This window comes from Porites lutea, chromosome 2, assembly GCF_958299795.1.
Source record: "Porites lutea chromosome 2, jaPorLute2.1, whole genome shotgun sequence".
Classification (NCBI taxonomy): domain Eukaryota; kingdom Metazoa; phylum Cnidaria; class Anthozoa; order Scleractinia; family Poritidae; genus Porites; species Porites lutea.
This window is the reverse complement of record NC_133202.1, coordinates 39372342-39389004: the sequence shown is the minus strand read 5'-3', so window position 1 is coordinate 39389004 and position 16663 is coordinate 39372342. Positions and strand designations below refer to the sequence as shown.

The 16663-nt window shown below is 40.5% G+C and overlaps 2 protein-coding genes across 2 annotated transcripts in view; both read left to right on the top strand.

The window, feature by feature from the left end:
* The first annotated feature begins 62 nt into the window (after nt 1-62).
* Nucleotides 63-12699, top strand: LOC140928574 (uncharacterized). Its single transcript, XM_073378344.1, has 8 exons — nt 63-200; nt 2630-2817; nt 4711-4885; nt 6405-6779; nt 8632-8949; nt 9788-10018; nt 11075-11221; nt 12029-12699. Exons 1-8 carry the CDS (start codon nt 152-154, stop codon nt 12106-12108), a joined length of 1563 nt encoding a protein of 520 aa, XP_073234445.1. The 5' UTR covers nt 63-151; the 3' UTR covers nt 12109-12699.
* A 1177-nt stretch (nt 12700-13876) lies between these two features.
* The window catches only part of LOC140928575 (uncharacterized), a 9934-nt gene continuing 7147 nt past the window's right edge, over nt 13877-16663 (top strand). The window contains exons 1-3 of the mRNA XM_073378345.1: nt 13877-13972; nt 14983-15170; nt 16208-16382. Of these exons, the coding sequence (XP_073234446.1) occupies nt 13924-13972; nt 14983-15170; nt 16208-16382 (412 nt within the window). The 5' untranslated portion in view covers nt 13877-13923. The remainder of the gene's footprint in view (nt 13973-14982; nt 15171-16207; nt 16383-16663) is intronic.

Below are 16663 nucleotides of genomic sequence, written 5' to 3'. Positions count from 1 at the left end.
TTACATCCTTTCAGCTCGTAACGTGAGTTTGAGCCGCCTTTGTTTACTTGAACAATACTTTCAAATAAATCATGCGTGATGTCACGACTTGCTCTGGTTCAATTCGTTCGAAGACATCAAAGCTCCACTCCTTTCTAGCGTAATCTGGAAAATGGCGCTTTTTTTCAAAACTGTGCTTCTGCTCTTCTGCCTTGCAGCAGGTAAGAACCAGGCCACACTTCTAGCTTCGACTTTTCTTCATTGAATACAAACTATGAGTATGAATAACTACAAAAATGAAGCAAAAACATGTCTCAACACATTAGCATAAGAAAGAGGTTTCCGCACAAGGTTAGACTTTATGCAGTGTAGAACAATGCCCGAAGGAATTGTGATTGACCGCTATTTAATAATGTCTGCCACAGAAAGGAGTGTCCATGTGATATATCGCTTCACCAGAAACCCAACTCAGATAATATATTTCCTCTATGAGTAATACAAAACGAACTGAATAAATATAATGGTGCAGTGGGCATTTACATAAACATCCATTTAAATAATGTGGTAAGCATTCGTGGTTCACTACTGTTAGACACCTATTACACTTTACCAAATTAAATGATTATACCCCAAATCTGCCACATCTAGACTACAGGACATGCATTTCCTCAACTGATTAGAATGTTTAAAAGAAATTTGTTTAAAGAATACCAAGAATATTGGTCGAAAAGTTTGAACGAGGATAAATTCGACTCCTCAGTTGGCAATAAATTAAGTCTGTATATAGTGAAGTGAAAAACGAAGTCAGATTTGAATCTTATCTTGATTTAATAAAGAACGTTAAGACAAGAGTGGCAGTAACCAAAATGCGTATTTCTTGCCACTTGCTACCTATTGAATCTGAGCGCTACAAGAAGATATCCAGAGTTGAGAGGCTTTGCCCCCTTTGTAATAGATCCGAAATTGGTGATGAATTCCACTATTTGTTGAAATGTACCCACTCATCACTTTCTCATATAAGGGGTATCTTCTTGGAGAGCCTATACTCGATAAACAGTAACTTTACGAATATTTCTTGCAAAAAAACTATTTTTATATATCATGTCCATGTGCGATCAAAACATCTTAAATCTCAGTGCACGCCTCTTACATTGAAAATATTCTAAATTGTTATGTATTCGAACTCTAATTAAACTTTCTTACCATACGAGTAGCGTAGAAGCCGGTACTTAGCCTAGTAATTTTTTCTTTTTGATAACATTCAATGGTTCCTTTCTTTCATACTTAACTTTTATTTTACTTTTTTCATTTATCATTGTTTTGGTACTGAAATCTTCATGTCGAAGATAAAGTCAATAAAGTTGTTATTGTTATATTAAACCTTAGTTTAAAACAATTCAGAGAGACCTAGTGGGCCACCACAGACGACCATCTCCTTGGAAATTGGTTATTTTAAGCCAGATAAATCCATTTCCAGCCCGCCTATACGCTCTCTTGTCCCTGCAGTATTGTGAACAAAATGTTTGGTAATAATTAGTCTCCTTCGCAGCCGTTTTTAGGCTCGTCACGCAACGCTCCCCCCTATTATACGTGGCGACGGACGGACCAGTAAAAAAGTTATGGGGGGGGGGGTGGGGGTGGGGGGAGAGGGGAATTTTCGAGCCGTAGGAATTTTTTTTTCGTTATCAAATTCCTTGAATGAATTTTTTTAGGCCATAGGGTTAATTGGCGTTCATGAATTTTTTTTCCTTTAACTGTTTCCCTTGCGGACGGACGGACCAGTAACAACTGCCCCCCTCCCCCCTCCCCCACCATAAGTTTTCTAATGGTCCGTCCCTTATAATAGGCTGGCCAAATTTAAATTAGCTTAGTACACGCCTTTGTTCCTTAGTCACGCAAGACTTACTCCAAATAAAAATGCAAAATAAAACAAAATAAGATAAAAGAGATCAAAAGAAACAGAAAAGAAAACTAACAGATACAGTGAAACCTCTATTAAGCGGACACTTTCGGAGGTATGTAAAAATTGCGCAATGTTTTTACATTCAGCAGTTACTCTGTACTGTGATAAAGTTCCATGTCGTCGAGGAAGATAAAGAAGCTGTGCTTTACTTTGTGCAAGACTTTTTGGTGAACTTTTGACAGCTAAATGTATTTGATTTATCTTTATTAATCGACTACAACAGTACGTATTTGAAGGACGTAATCCAGTACTACTATTGTTAATTCAGTCCGGTGTTCTCTTAATAGAGGTTTTTATCAATAGGAATTAGCCAAATACGATTTGTTTTAGTGTCCGCGTCGCTTAGTAGAGCTGTCCGCTGAATAGGGGTTAGTTATAAAGGTTAATATAAAACGTTAAATTCGGGACCCGGCTTAGTGTCCGCTTAGTTGGGTGTCCGCTTCCCTCCTGGAAGGCTGAAAATGCTATTTCAGAGACCCTATATTTCAAAATCTTCCGGGAGAGCATTCCCCCGGACCCCCTAGCAGCTCGCGCCTTCGGCGTTCGTGATTGAGACTAAAATATCTCTTCTATTTGTTCCATTCAGTGCTTCCGATTAGTGTAAATAAATAAGGCTTAACTTATTTATTTTCAGTGTTGTGGTATTTCTCGGCTTTAACCAAATAAATTTTTAACTTTCCCTTCCAGTGTTGTTCTGTGTTGAGTCTATGACTTTGCCTCAGTCCCTGAGCTCCATACTGAACCATTTCACCAAAACAAGGAACGTCGCGGTAAACCCTGCAGAGAAAAAGAAAGCACATGACCTTATCGTGAAAACATTCAAAGATCATGGACTGAACACGTGGACTGAAGAATTTCCAAGTAACAAAGCAGAGGTAAAAAAGCACTGGGCACCTAGAATCACAACAACCTTACAGGGAGGGAGAGATAGGGGAAAAAAATCAACCCATACAAACCAAATTCGCGGAGGTACCCAGGGAACGCTCTCGCTCATTTACCAAGAAGTGGCGGGAAGAACACGGGTACCCGTCGTGAGGATTTTGAAAGTGCGGCGTGGCTACTTATCCAAGAGCAACGGCCATTGGTACTCAAATAAGTAGTAATTCAGTGTAAAACGCAGACTGCGGACTGCAGACTGCAGACTGCGGACTAGGGGTAAAATGCAGACTGCAGACTGAGAGTAAAACGCAGGCTGGGGTAAAATGCAGACCGAGCATAAATTGCAGTCGTGGAAGGGTTTAAGGGCCAAATCCCCCAAATACATGTAAACGAACACTTACTTGACGACATCTGCTTTCACAAATCCATCCAGGACTTTCTTCTCTAGAACGTCGTCGACGACCCAAAAACATAATCGCAATCTTGAACCTTTTTTTATGTCCGAGAGACCTCACGCTTCAACTTTAGACGCGAAGTTTTCGATATACTTGACCAGGGACCGTGAATAGGTACAACACCGAAACAACACCACGATGTTTACGCTTAAATGAAAGCTGCTGACCCAAAATACTGTACAGGAAGAATTATGGCGATAAAAAAGGGAGTAAATCATTCCAACAACAAAGAAAGATGTTCTGCAGGAAATTTGGATGACCTTCTATGAAAGTATTGCGAATCAAGGTACACAGACTTAAGCTGTTCGGATGTCCATTGAAACTTCTGGCGAATGTGCAATGCTCTTCGACTAGGAGCAGGGGCGTAGCTAGGGGGGGGGGGGGGGTCCTGGGGTGCCCGTGACCCCCTCTTGGTAGGCCTTCTTTTGAGCAAACAACCTACAATATTCAGGTGGCGAGAACGCCATGACAATATCTTGGCCGTAAAAGCCATTGTTGAAAAGCCCACTTTTTTAAAATTTGTTTTTTTGTAAACTATTTTCGTCAACGGCTCTTGTCTTTAGTTAATATGGGCCTTCATGCCGCGATAATACGACTGAGCCCGCTGATACACGAGGGAGAGCAGCCTCTGTGACCCCCCCTTTGAAAAATCCTGGCTACGCCCCTGAGGAGGCGAAGTATGTAACCGATACGGGGTAGCCTATTTGAAGAAGAAGGAGCACAAATGTGTAAAAAAGTCTTCAGTCTTTATTCTGTATTTTGCACCAAGCCTGCGTTTTACTCTCGGTCTGCAGTCTGCATTTTACACTCAGTCTGCATTTTACCCCTGGTCCGCAGTCTGCAGTCTGCAGTCCGCAGTCTGCGTTTTACACTGACCGAGTAAGTAGTACACTCCGTAGAAGAGCACATCGACGGAATTGCTAAGTTAATTTTTTTTTGTTACACTTCTCGTCCTCTTGACGCCATAGCTCAAAACTAAATTGACGTTTTCAAAGAAAAGAAAATCTTCGGTCTTTTGCTCAGGCTTAGTTTTGATCAATTGAAGTGGACTGAAGCTAATTTTTGGAGATTTTTCCTCGGGAAGCGTAGGACAATCGAATTTTCCCTAGTCTTTTTCTTGGTTGGTGAGAAACCAAAACTTGCTAAAATTTATGGCCTTTACAGGGCCAGGAACAGCAAGAAAGGCCGTTTTTTAAAATTAATAGATACCCCCACTTCGTTGGAAAACTTCCTGCGAAAATCCTGATGATCGTAAAATTAGTTGAAACGACGTACGAGTTGGCAGGGTAGCAAGACTTTTATTTGGATCATTTGGAATGTTCTCGTCAACTTCATATTTTTTGCTTGTTTTTTCGGTTCATTTGACTAACTAGGGCTGTTTGTTTACCCAGTTCCCCTAGTCTGACATGATTACATTTTTGCATTTTGCATCAGTATCCTGGAATAAACATAATTGGTCAACTGCCTGGTCGGTACACTGGATCACGTGATGATAAGATTGTTGTGATTGGTTCTCATTATGACTCCGAGGACACAACTCCTGGTGTGGATGATAACGGATCAGGGATGACCGCTTTACTGCAGGCTCTTAAGCTTTACACCAGTCCAGGTTAGTTGCTTCAGTGCAAAACAGTTCGCCACCGTGAGTGAAACTGAATTACTAAAGCAACGCTTTTTGCCTTTAACCTGGAACGAAGAATCATTATAACCCTCGAGTCGCCTATGTAAGGTTATTCCGATGAAGGAATCTGGGAAGGGTTTGCTTGTGGAATCCCGAATTCAGCTTATGGAATCCGGAATCTCGCTAACGATTGGAATTCGGGATCCAAGTTCCACTGACAAGAAAACCAGAATACGGTACTTGGAATCCGGAATCCTCTGTGTCTGGAGTCCAGAATCCACCAGGAAATCGAGTAATTTTAACTTTGGACAAAAACCTTAGTCAACTGTAATAACACTAAAGAAAATTTCTCAAGGGAGTCCCAGAAAATAAATGTCAATTTTCACGAGAACTGTGAAAACACGGGTAAAATTCTGAAAATTTCATGTGTAAGATGTAATTTTGTGAAATTTGACATTTTTTTTCTCGGGCTCCCATTAGAAATTTTCTTTGGTGTTATTACAGATGACTAATTACATCTTTAGCCTTTGAAAAATGTATTTAAAAAGAATGCAATATGATTTAAATTATTCTGTTACAAGGTTTTTGTGCACTAAAAACTAAACTTACTCAATTTCCTGGTGAATTCCATCTTAAATCCAGAATTCAAGACTGTCTTGGATTACCTACATTGCGCGATTAGAGGTAGGGTAACCACAAGTGATCAGCGCTTCAGACTCTTAATCCGGAGAAGCCGAGTTTTAGTCTCGATTGAAGACTGCAACACCAGTGGTGCAGACACAAACTTCAAGAAGAACCGTAAGAAGAGTTGCCTAGTGTAACAGGCCTTAACTTAGGCGAAGTTCGGACGAATGTTCAAAGAACCAGTTTCATTACGGAGAGTGAACTCCATTGTATTTACCTTAGTGTATCCTTGCTTTTCCCTGATTTATGTAACTCTAAATTATTAAATGAGACTGAAAGTGATATGAAAAATTATGCAGATCGAGAGGGGCTTATTCACTTTGGCTTGCGTACTCCTCGGTTCAGAACACCTTTCGAGATCTGGGTAATTCTTGTATTACTCATGATGACTTAAAATATTCAATTCCATGTTATTAAGATACTTGCCTTCACGTAGACATATTACTACAAAACTTTTGTTTCTCGTCAGTTCAAAATAGAAACTGATGTTTTACAGATAGAGGTAAATTCTAAAACAGTTGACATGTGTTTTGCTTTCCTTTATAGTCAGTAATTTAGCTCTTTTGCCTACGCATGGCACTAAATTCCTCAGTTCTGCACTAACTGAAACGGCTCAACTGCCTCGCCGCTGTTTTCCCGTGACGTTGATCTTGGATTATTTGCAATTATTTCATCATTGATATTAGCGGATTGACGTGAGGCAAACGCAAAAGTTGAGCAGCGCCCGCTGGATATGAAGAATTAGCCGGCGAATCTGCATTATAACCAAACAGAAACGGAAAAAATTGAATGAATCATAATTTTGTAACCTTTTACATTGCAGACAAGTTGAATTGTACAAGTGACTATTCCATTTGGTTCGCTGCCTTTGATCTTGAAGAATATCAACCGTCGTGTTCGGCAGTAAACTGCCCATGCACAGGAGGACTTTGCGGCAGTGGTTACTTTGTCCAAAACTTAAGCCGTTATTTGAACAGCACCGGAGCGAATTTTCAAGGAGCATTTATCTTAGAAACCATTCTGAACCATAATACCACGCCACATTCACAAGATCTTCCTAGTAGTATACAGTCTGCTTTTCCACAGTTATACGAGACAATCTCAAACAATTCTTTCAGAGGAGACTTCTTGGCTGTGATTGGTCGTCCCAATGATGTTGAGCTTATAAGTTCCCTGACAAGTGCTTTCGAAGGAAATGGTAAGACCACGCCCATAAAGGGGTCCTTTTCCCATCACCCCTTGTCTCGTAGCCTGCGCATGCGTTGTAGACGTAATCTAATCCCGGCTAGTAGGGAGTTCAAGCAGCGAAGTTTTTGGGCAACGCACCTCAACCGGAAGTAAGCCTTTCTCTCTTTTTATATGCCTTGAGGCTACCAAATCTGTATTGCTACGTGCCTTTACTCTTGAAGAGACGGTTTGCCCAAAAATTTGTTCAAAGTCACGGCTAAAAAGTGCAAAAAGTCCACTTCCGGTGAATGTGCGTCATGACGCACATTCACTCAAAAACGTCGCTGCTTAAACTCCCTAATAGGCTGATTTAGCAACAGAATGGGAACGTCAGTTGATGACGGCGCGCGCAAATCAAACAACTGGCTTGACCAACAGCAGGGCGACAAATTGGGCACCGGAAGTCGAGTTTAGTCGTTTTCGCGCGCTTTTCCGTCGTCGAGTTCTGTTGCTAAATCAGCCTATTTATATAACGTCTGTGAAACACGACCGATATCCTTGTTCTGTGCCCCCAACGATGACTCAACGAATTATCTATTAGCCAAATGCGCTTCTCGGCCCATAACAAGGATTTCTCCCCCCATGTGGATTCTGGAATCCAAGAAATTTTTGCTTGTGGAATCCGGAATCCTGGGCTTTGGAATCCGGAATACAGCTCAAGGAATCCAGAATCCTTCTTAAGATTAGAATCCAGAATTCAAATTCCACTGACACAGACTTGAATCCAGCACCGGGGAATCCAGAATCCTAGTCGTGGAACCCAGAATGCAAGACTGTCTTGTATCCCATTATATGGGGCGAGATTTCGGGGCTGTTTCGCAGACTGACTTAAACAGAAGTTTAGCTCCGTCTGTGGTCCAGGCTACCCTGTTGATCGGTAAGTCGGTGGAAAAAGGGAAAACTTCATAGGCAGAAAAGGGATTATGAATTTCAAACTGTTTAACTAACATTGAGAAATCCCAGTGAATGCTTTTTACATCAGTACGTAGACAAAACCACAGAATCGAGACAAAAGGACATCTCGTTCCCTTTTTTCGTCTCAACAACAACAAATCTATATGAGTACAAATGTCTATAACTAGTAAAAAATGATAATCTTGAATGGTTATACTAATGACACTAATATTCATTTAAGGTATTAGATCTGCTATAAACCCTTCCATATGAGAAATTTATTTGTCAAATGCTTAAGAATTTTGCAAAATAAAAATTACACCGGCTTAACAAAAGACGTTCCAGAGGCAACCAACGAGAATATAGTTCAAAACCACTTAAACATAGCATTGTTAAACGTATTTTACTATTTAAACTGTAGATATAGGTATATTTTTACCCCCTAAAAATTTTTCATCTGTTCGGATTTCCTAGCTGAAAGTCTAGTGATGCGAAAAATATAGGGATCAAAACTTACCTTTTAGAAAATTTCAGCCAGAAAAAAGGCTCCCGAAAATTCTAGGTGAGGTTTTTAGGGTAAAAATCCGTTAAAAAAGGGCAATTATGCCATTTTTTAGATGTTCGAAAATCCTATAGTAGAGGCAGGCAAGCAAGAAATTTTACAACAAATGTTCCGAAAATTCTAGATTTCAAATTGTCTTCCGAACAGATATTTTCTGAAAATTGACGTTGGGTGCCCCTGACGTTCTGCTTTTGTTTATTTTTCCAGATTTCCGCCCCTTCTTTTTCCCTTCTCGCCATTTTATAAACCATTCTTCATCGGATTATTTTACATTAAACGTTTTTATTTGGCCCCCCTTTGGTCGTCAGTTTCTGTTCCATAGTCTTTGATCATTGGTGAATCGCATGATTGACTTTCTTTCTAACAGCAGCCTTCAAGACCTTAGCAGTAAATCTTCCATTGGGAGGTAGACCACAGAGCTGGCCTTCAGTGGCTCGAACAACTTTGGCGGACTTCTTCCGCTCGGATCATTATGAGTTCTGGAATGCCGATCCTTCACTACCCGCGGTTTTCATTACAGATACCGCTGACTTTCGCGGTTTCATGAAACAGTGCTATCATCAGAGCTGTGACGACATCAGTCAAGTGACCCCTGACATGATTGCTTTCTTAGCGCGAACAACGGAGAGTATTTTGAATGTGGCGTCTAACATGACAAACCAGAAATGTGAAATCAAGCAAGCAGGTATGGCCAGTTCTTAGGAATTTACTTCTCATAGAGTGATTTTACTTGACCCGTGAAACAGATACTAACAACAAGTGCAAAATAGCCACAAGTAGACAATGGAAGACAATGGAATTAGTACAGAATTATGCGAAGTATTTTACTACCTATTTCACGGGTTAGGTAAAATAGCTCTATATATGATGCTTCATGTAAGATAGGCCAAACAACAACAACAACAATAAAAAGAACTACTTGTTTTGCTATGCAAATTAAGAAGCTAATCGGACTAATATATAGGTTTAACCAGGGCTAAAAGCGAAGCTCCTCTTAATAAATTTATCAAGAGAAACCAGTAACTTGCCAGCGGATAACTTAAAAAAAACACATAGCCTCGATGGGTTGACATCTGAGCCCACGATGCGGTCATTTGATTCTGGTCAGCGGATACCCTGTTTGACAGCTGTCAATTCACCATAACATGGATATCGAATAAAGTTTGCAGGCTCCCACACTAGCTTAAAAGTGTGAGATTTCACATTGTTTGCCCTGTGGTGCGGACAGACGGACGTACGGTCTCGCGACTACCAAATTTCTCGGATAGATAGGTAAATAAATATTCTTAGCTGTGGGGCTCCGCTCGCGAGCGCTTCGCGCGAGCGTGGAGCTCATTACTCCGGCTTTCTTTTCAAACCTTTATCCTTAGTTGTATGTGTCACTTCACGAATTTCACAAATTTGTGTTTCTCCTTTCAAAAAAGGAAGAAAACTGATGCATGTCCTAACTTTTTTAAAGGTAAACTTTGATCACCGTGTATTTTTATTAAATGCTAACAGTATCCTGTGTTATATTTTGGCAGACTGTATTGTACAGAAACTCACAGCAGACGAAGGTGAAATTACTTCTCCATACTTCAACACGATGTACCCTAACAACGTTGATTGCGCATGGACCATCTCAGTGGACGCTGGACAAAACGATCATGTTGTCGGTCTCAAGTTTACCACTTTTGATTTGGAGCAGAGTGCAAATTGTAACGCGGACTACGTGGAAATAAGAGACGGGACAGACAAAACAGCCCCACTGATTGGTAATAAATTACCGTAAAATTCCAAAAATAAGCCTCTCCATGTATAAGCCTCTCCAAATATAAGCCCCACAATCCGGTAACGCAAAAAACCCTTGATAAATCGCCCCTCCAAATATAAGCCCCAGGGGGCTTGTACTTGGAAAATTACCCTCAAATACACTGTAAAACAAGCAAAAACGGTAAATCTACTTCCAACCATAAGGCTAGCCCAATCGATTTTGAAACGCAAATTTCCCTCCGTAGATAACCCCCTCCGAATATAAGCCCCTCCAAAGATAAGCCCCTCAAAAAGGGCCTTTGAAAATATAAGCCCCTGCAGGGCTTATTTTCGGAATTTTACGGTAATAATGCTCTTCAAGGGGCGGACGTAATTTCGAAAAAACTCAAAGAATTATCTCGATCTACGAAGGAAACATATATGCAGTCTTCCTCAATACTTAGCATTACAACTTGCATGAACTTTACCTTCTATTCCATGGAAACGACAAGATCAGGACGTTCTACTTGGCATTAAAAACTAACCCCGTTTACATGTCTTTCTAAATAACTCTTAGTTAATCACAAACTTTGTCCGGTTTTTTTCCTTCGTCGGTATTAAATGGCAGCTTTGTACTAAGCAATTTTTTGTAAGTTGGCAAGTTCTCACAGCCCATTATAGTCAAATCCTAAGAAACTGATACTTAAAATATTAGCTAGCCTGCGTAGCAAGCGTTTCCGTGCTGTTTCCGAGCAAGGGCCGCGCGAAAAATGGCGCGAGTAAGCGGGGAGGGGGTGGGGAAGAAAGGAAGGAAGGTTTCCTTCCTTCCTTCCCCTCCCCCTCCCCCCTCTTTCATTTTTTGGCTCTCGTTTCATTTCTCGCGCGGCCAAAACCGAGAATCGCGTTCCTCGGTCTTTTTTTGCTTCGAAACAGCACGGAAACGCTTGCTACGCAGGCTAAATATTAGCATAAAATAATTTTCTTGAAGCGCAAACGGTTTGTTGAAATGTGAGAGGAACTCCCTTTTCCGCCGCAAACATCGTTGTGTTTATTTGACTATTTGTTTCATCTTGTTACAGGAAAGTACTGCGGGAGGACATCCCCAGGACTCATCAAGGCCTCGGCCCAGTCCATGTACATCATGTTTCACTCGGACGAGCTGGTTGTCTCGAAAGGCTTTAAAGCAGAGTGGACAACTGCAACAACTGCAACGAGTGGCGCTAAGGGTAAGTTGAATAAATAAAAATTATTCAAAGAAGTGGAGGTGGCTAGTCGTGGTTATTTACCGAGCAGAGTTGTGAATTCTTTTTGTATTCAAACTTATCCTGTAAGAAAAAAAGATTACTAAATTTAGTTTTAAGCTTATTTATGAACAAGTCAACTAAATAAAGTAACGCAAGACTTAAGCTTAATTTGCATTTATAAACAAAAAACTTTTTCACCGGTTTTATCGATAAATTCAAGTCAAAAAGACAAAGCTTTACCTGTTAAAACTTCTAAACCGAACTTCGTCACCTTCTTCGTGTATTTCGGGAACAGCTTGCTTGATTAGTTGTGAAATTTCTTTGCTTGTTTATACGGCAGCAAACCGGGAAGGCATTTTGCTCGCAACTTATGCGAGTTTGGCGTCGCTCGCTCGGAGGAACTGGAGGTGAATCAGTGAATAGTGCAGGATATTCACTGATTGAGTAGCCAATCAGAGCGCGCGAAAAACACTATCTGCTGTTTTAGTGTATACTAAAGTAGATTAGGGTCAAGGCTTAGGCTTTGTCCTAAGCTTTAGATACGAGGACGGAGGCTATGGTGAGGCTAGCCTCCAGTTTCCTCGCAGACGGATGTGGATGATATTAAAAGGATAGCCTGCGAGGAAGTGGGAGTAGGGGAAAACGGGAGAGTAGAACTGTTTAGGTTTTCTTTTTTTCTACTCCCTCTTCTCCCATCTCCAAGCGCTCCCTTTACGCACAAAATCCAGCAACAAAGTTGTGGAAGTTAGCCTAATTTTTGTTGTTTTTGTTGCATTCATCACGTGACAGGCTATGGTCAAGAAATGTGGCAGCTGATTGGTGTTCTTCTTATAACGTCACTGGTTTTTGCCGTGAAGAGGGAGAAATGAGTTCTGTCCGTTGTTTATGAAAGATTCAAACCAGTTAGACACGCATTAAAACGAACTTGTAACTGTATCAGGAAAAATGGTGAACTCATCTGGCGCATTGATTCCCAGCGTTTCAGAAAAACAATCTGCTTTTTTTTGTTTTTGTCTAATAAAGAGATAACAGAAATTCAGTATTCCTCAAGTCTGCAAGAGGTAGTTGTCAAAAATATATACCGTTAAGAGCACTTCAAAGCCTTACAAAGCCTTGCCTCTACCTTTCAATTACTAAAAGAAAAGCTCCTTCTTTGATAGAACTGTAAAATTCCCTGTTAAATTTAAATTCCCTGTTGGCATTCAGCTTTCATTTCAAGAAGCGATCCCCAATGAAGTTTTGCTTTGTATCGTGCGCTTTGGGGCACCGGGTCGTCCATGGAAATGTCACTTGTGGACACTCGTTGGATTCATTTTTAACTACATCCCTAAATAGGAGCCAAAATCGTGTTTGGTAGGTATGTGGTTTAACAGGTATTATGAATCTCATTGTTAAATAACAGATATATTTAATTATGGTCTGTTAAAGGATTAAAGGCTCGATACCATAAAAGTCTCCAACTCGGGTCATGATCTTAGATTTAAGCACCCTATCGGTAACAAACAACACATTTTACATATTAAAAGGAGAAAGAAGTGCAATGGGCACCCTTGGCAGTACCCCCCGGATCATCAAATTCGGAGTTTCAACGATTTCGGAGAAAATCTGTACCAAGTGACCTTCAATTCTCGGTGTGAAACTTTCTTCATGCAATCGAGACATTGTTACTACACAGATCTTGCTGGAGTTTCATTTTCTACCTGAAATTTGCTATATAATCAGGGAAAACGTCTGCATGATAGGGACAAAACCACAGAGACAATCATTGAGGAGTCTGTTTTTAGTATAACAGGCAGTTCACCTATATATGAAGCCAATGGAAGAACAGGCATCCCATTCTTTACCATGCGAACGCATGTTAAAAATCAATACATTTAGATCAACCTCGTCCCCAGGGCTTTTCCCTTAAAAAATGGGTGGGGCCCATTTTTTGAGGGAAAAGCGCTGGGGACGAGGTTGACATTTAGATAAGAAGCAGGATATACGGGGAGGGAGGAAATAGGATTCCCTACAACGCCCGCGCGGGAGACTATTAAATCAGAAATCAATGAATGATTAACTTTCTTAGCATGCAATGGGCTTGCTAATACAAATACGAAATTAATCTGACGAATCTCTCGCAAAGAGCCATGTTTGCCTTTATTTTCAGTTATTATTACTACAGATAGCCAATAGCGGAAAGACTGGTTTGAAACCAAATCGAATCGAAAAGTTCTGTCTCTTGTCCCTAAAAAAATGTTATCGTTAGTAACATATTGACCCTTTAAACAGTAATATCAAAATTGAGATTCTCATTTACTGTACCAAAACTTTTTCAATAGAAGTAGTGGGGAGTATTTGTTGAAATCCTCACTGATTCATGTACTCAATTCTCATGACCACTCTGTTTTCTAAAGCATTGATATTATAAGGAGAAATTTCATGCTGATCACTCTTAGGGCTTAAAGAGTTAAGCAAAAACAAGCGACACTTTTCTAGTGCCTTAAATCAATTTTGAAATAAAATTCCGAATAAAGTGGCATACTTCGCAAAACATATACTACAATAACTTTTGGGTAATATTGATAGCCTTCGTCACGGTGCACGAACGTGTACTTTTATAAAACAACCATGAGTGTGGCGTCACCAGCGTCACTCAGCTAAATCGTGTGCAACACTTGATATTGTTTCAAAGACTTGACAACATGGCTGATTGTTTGAGGACTGTAATGCTTTTCCTTTGCCTCGCCTCAGGTAAGGAACGAAGATAATCACGCAAAATTAACGTAAAATTAGGAACTTTAAAAAGTGGTCATAGTTCTGCATTTTTCAATTCTTTTTCTTTTCGTATACTGTTGACAGGTTCAGGGGTTAACACTAGGCCGGGGAGTTGAACAAGAGACTTTGAAACGTGACTTCGCGATTCAGCAAAACTCGCCCGTAAATAAAAACTGTGGCAACGCTGTGAGCTTGTTAGTGAGAAGAAAGAGTTTCCAAGCTTGGAAATACCGACCCAGAGAAAGAATTATAATTTCATAGGTTTTCGATAAACTGGTGAGATGGCATGACTAAAATATTGATCAATCTCTACTGAACTCACATTTTAGCAGAAAATTTTGGTTATGAACCATTATCGTTTCTAGCTAAGTCACGCCTTTCTATAATTAGCTTGAGTTTACCCATATTGTCATCGATTTGTCAGTATATCAGTGTATTCATATTGGGTCTCAAACAGTCAATTATTTGCATTATTTGTCATTATTATAGACGGCCTTAACATATTCCTTTAAAAAACCCTAGGAGTTTCAGCTATGTTAATTCTATTTGCCATCGTCTAAAGTTTCTTATTGTATCCCCAGTATAGCTTATCACCTGTCACACCGATACCCGGAAACAGGAAGAGTCAAAATTTTGCTTCTTCATTTTCCCGTTGTCTACACGTTAGAGGAAGTAGTAAGGGATGTGAGATCTGGAAAAGTAATATAATAACACTTGACAGTTGAAACTGCTCTCGACCAGTAAAAACCCGCTGGCCGATATTTTGGTGACTGGTGGATTAAGCATTTTGCCTGAGGCTCATAAGCATAACAATTGAGACTTTCTCTTGCAGATAAAATAATCAGTAATAATTCCACAGAAAAAAAAGAAAGAAAAATTCCATTTCCTAGTTATTGCAAGACTTTCCAGTATCATTAATTGCACCCAATCTACAGACGATAAAATGGTATTCAGTGTGTTTTGATATCTTGAACTATGTCTTACAGTATTTTTCAGCGTCGATTCTATGACCCTGACCCAGTCTCTGCGCTCCATACTGAACCATTTTACTAAAACAAGGAACGTCGCGGTAAACTTCGCCGAGAAACAGAGCGCACGTGACTATATCTTAAAAACATTTAGGGATCAAGGACTGTACACTTGGACGGAAGAATTTCAAAGTAACAACGCACAGGTAAATTATGGACTTTTCAATGGTTTTTTGTTGAGTTGAGAGGGACAAAAGCTCAGAACCTTTTCACTCCCAGAGTGAAAGATGGAGTCGCGGTAATACAGTCAACTCTCCCATTCTTAGACTTTCTCAAAGTCGTTCGCAAGGTTTTCTGGTCTGGTGTGGTAGGACCCGGCACGAACGACGTCGAGCTTTCGCTCGCTCTCTCGCTCGCTCGCTCGCGCTTCGCGCTCGGCGCTCGTACGATCGCGCTTGGCGCTCACTGTCGCGCTACGCGCTCAAAAGCTCGACTTGTGAGCAAGTCTATCCCATTGTGGATACCCCGCTATAACGAACACCCCGCGGACAGTTGCTAAATCCCCGGCAAAAAAAATTAACCGACATTTGACTGAAATAAACTCCCACTCTTACAGACTCTTGCTGAAGAGGACACTAACTCGAGTTCCCTACAGTGTTTGCTATAAAGGGCGTTGAGTTTAATTGGTTATAACTGTACTCCGGGTGCCTGAGGATTTTTCTCTTTGGGAGCAATTGGAAGCTCAGTAGTGAGCTGCTCGGGAGAGAGAAGACCTCTCACTGACCTCTGGCATCCAGGGTGCTATAATTGTGAAACTGTGCACGAAATCTTATGGTGAGCTACTGTCAGCTGTCAGTGAGTCTACTAACCTTTATTTAGTTTATAAGGTACTGTTGCAAGCTCCGTGAAATGGAACTTAATGAACGATTTCAGGATCTTAAATGAACAGCACATTATTGCGTCGCATAAATTCTTTTTGGAAGGTTCAATGTACAGTTTTCTAGTCCGGCCCTCTCTACGACGGCCACCCCAGGATACGTAGCCGTTACCATGGAGAGGTGACGGTTTGGAGAGGTTCGATTGTATTGGATAAAAACTTAGCTCTTGTTATGATAGTTCTTATGTAAGCTGATACGTACGAACTACATCGAATACACCCAACCTTACTTTATTAAAAACCCAATCTGATGTGTCTGATGATTTGCACTTGTGGCGTAATTTTTGTTTCTTGCAATTTTTTAAGTATCCTGGAATAAACATCATTGGTCAACTGCCTGGTCGGTACACTGGATCACCTGAGGATAAGATTGTTCTGATTGGTTCTCATTATGACTCCGTTGACACAACTCCCGGTGTGGATGATAACGGATCAGGGATGACCGCTTTACTGCAGGCTCTTAAGCTTTACACCAACCCAGGTTAGTTGTTTATTGATTATAGGAGGAAAAGGTGGAAAAAGTTCAAGGCCCTAAAGTGGTGCAGCGTTTTTCATAGTACACTTCTTCTAGTCCTCATCGCTAATTCCAACCAGACTTATAGCGTTTGTAAGTGCTTGGAGTCTACTGCATGAGTTTCCACTAAGTCAGGTCATTACATTGTCTTCGTCAGTTTTGATTAACCATGAAATAACTTTGATTATACATAACACTTAATTGGAAAGTATTATCATGTGTTAAAAATAGCCGTCTTTGTGTTTTCA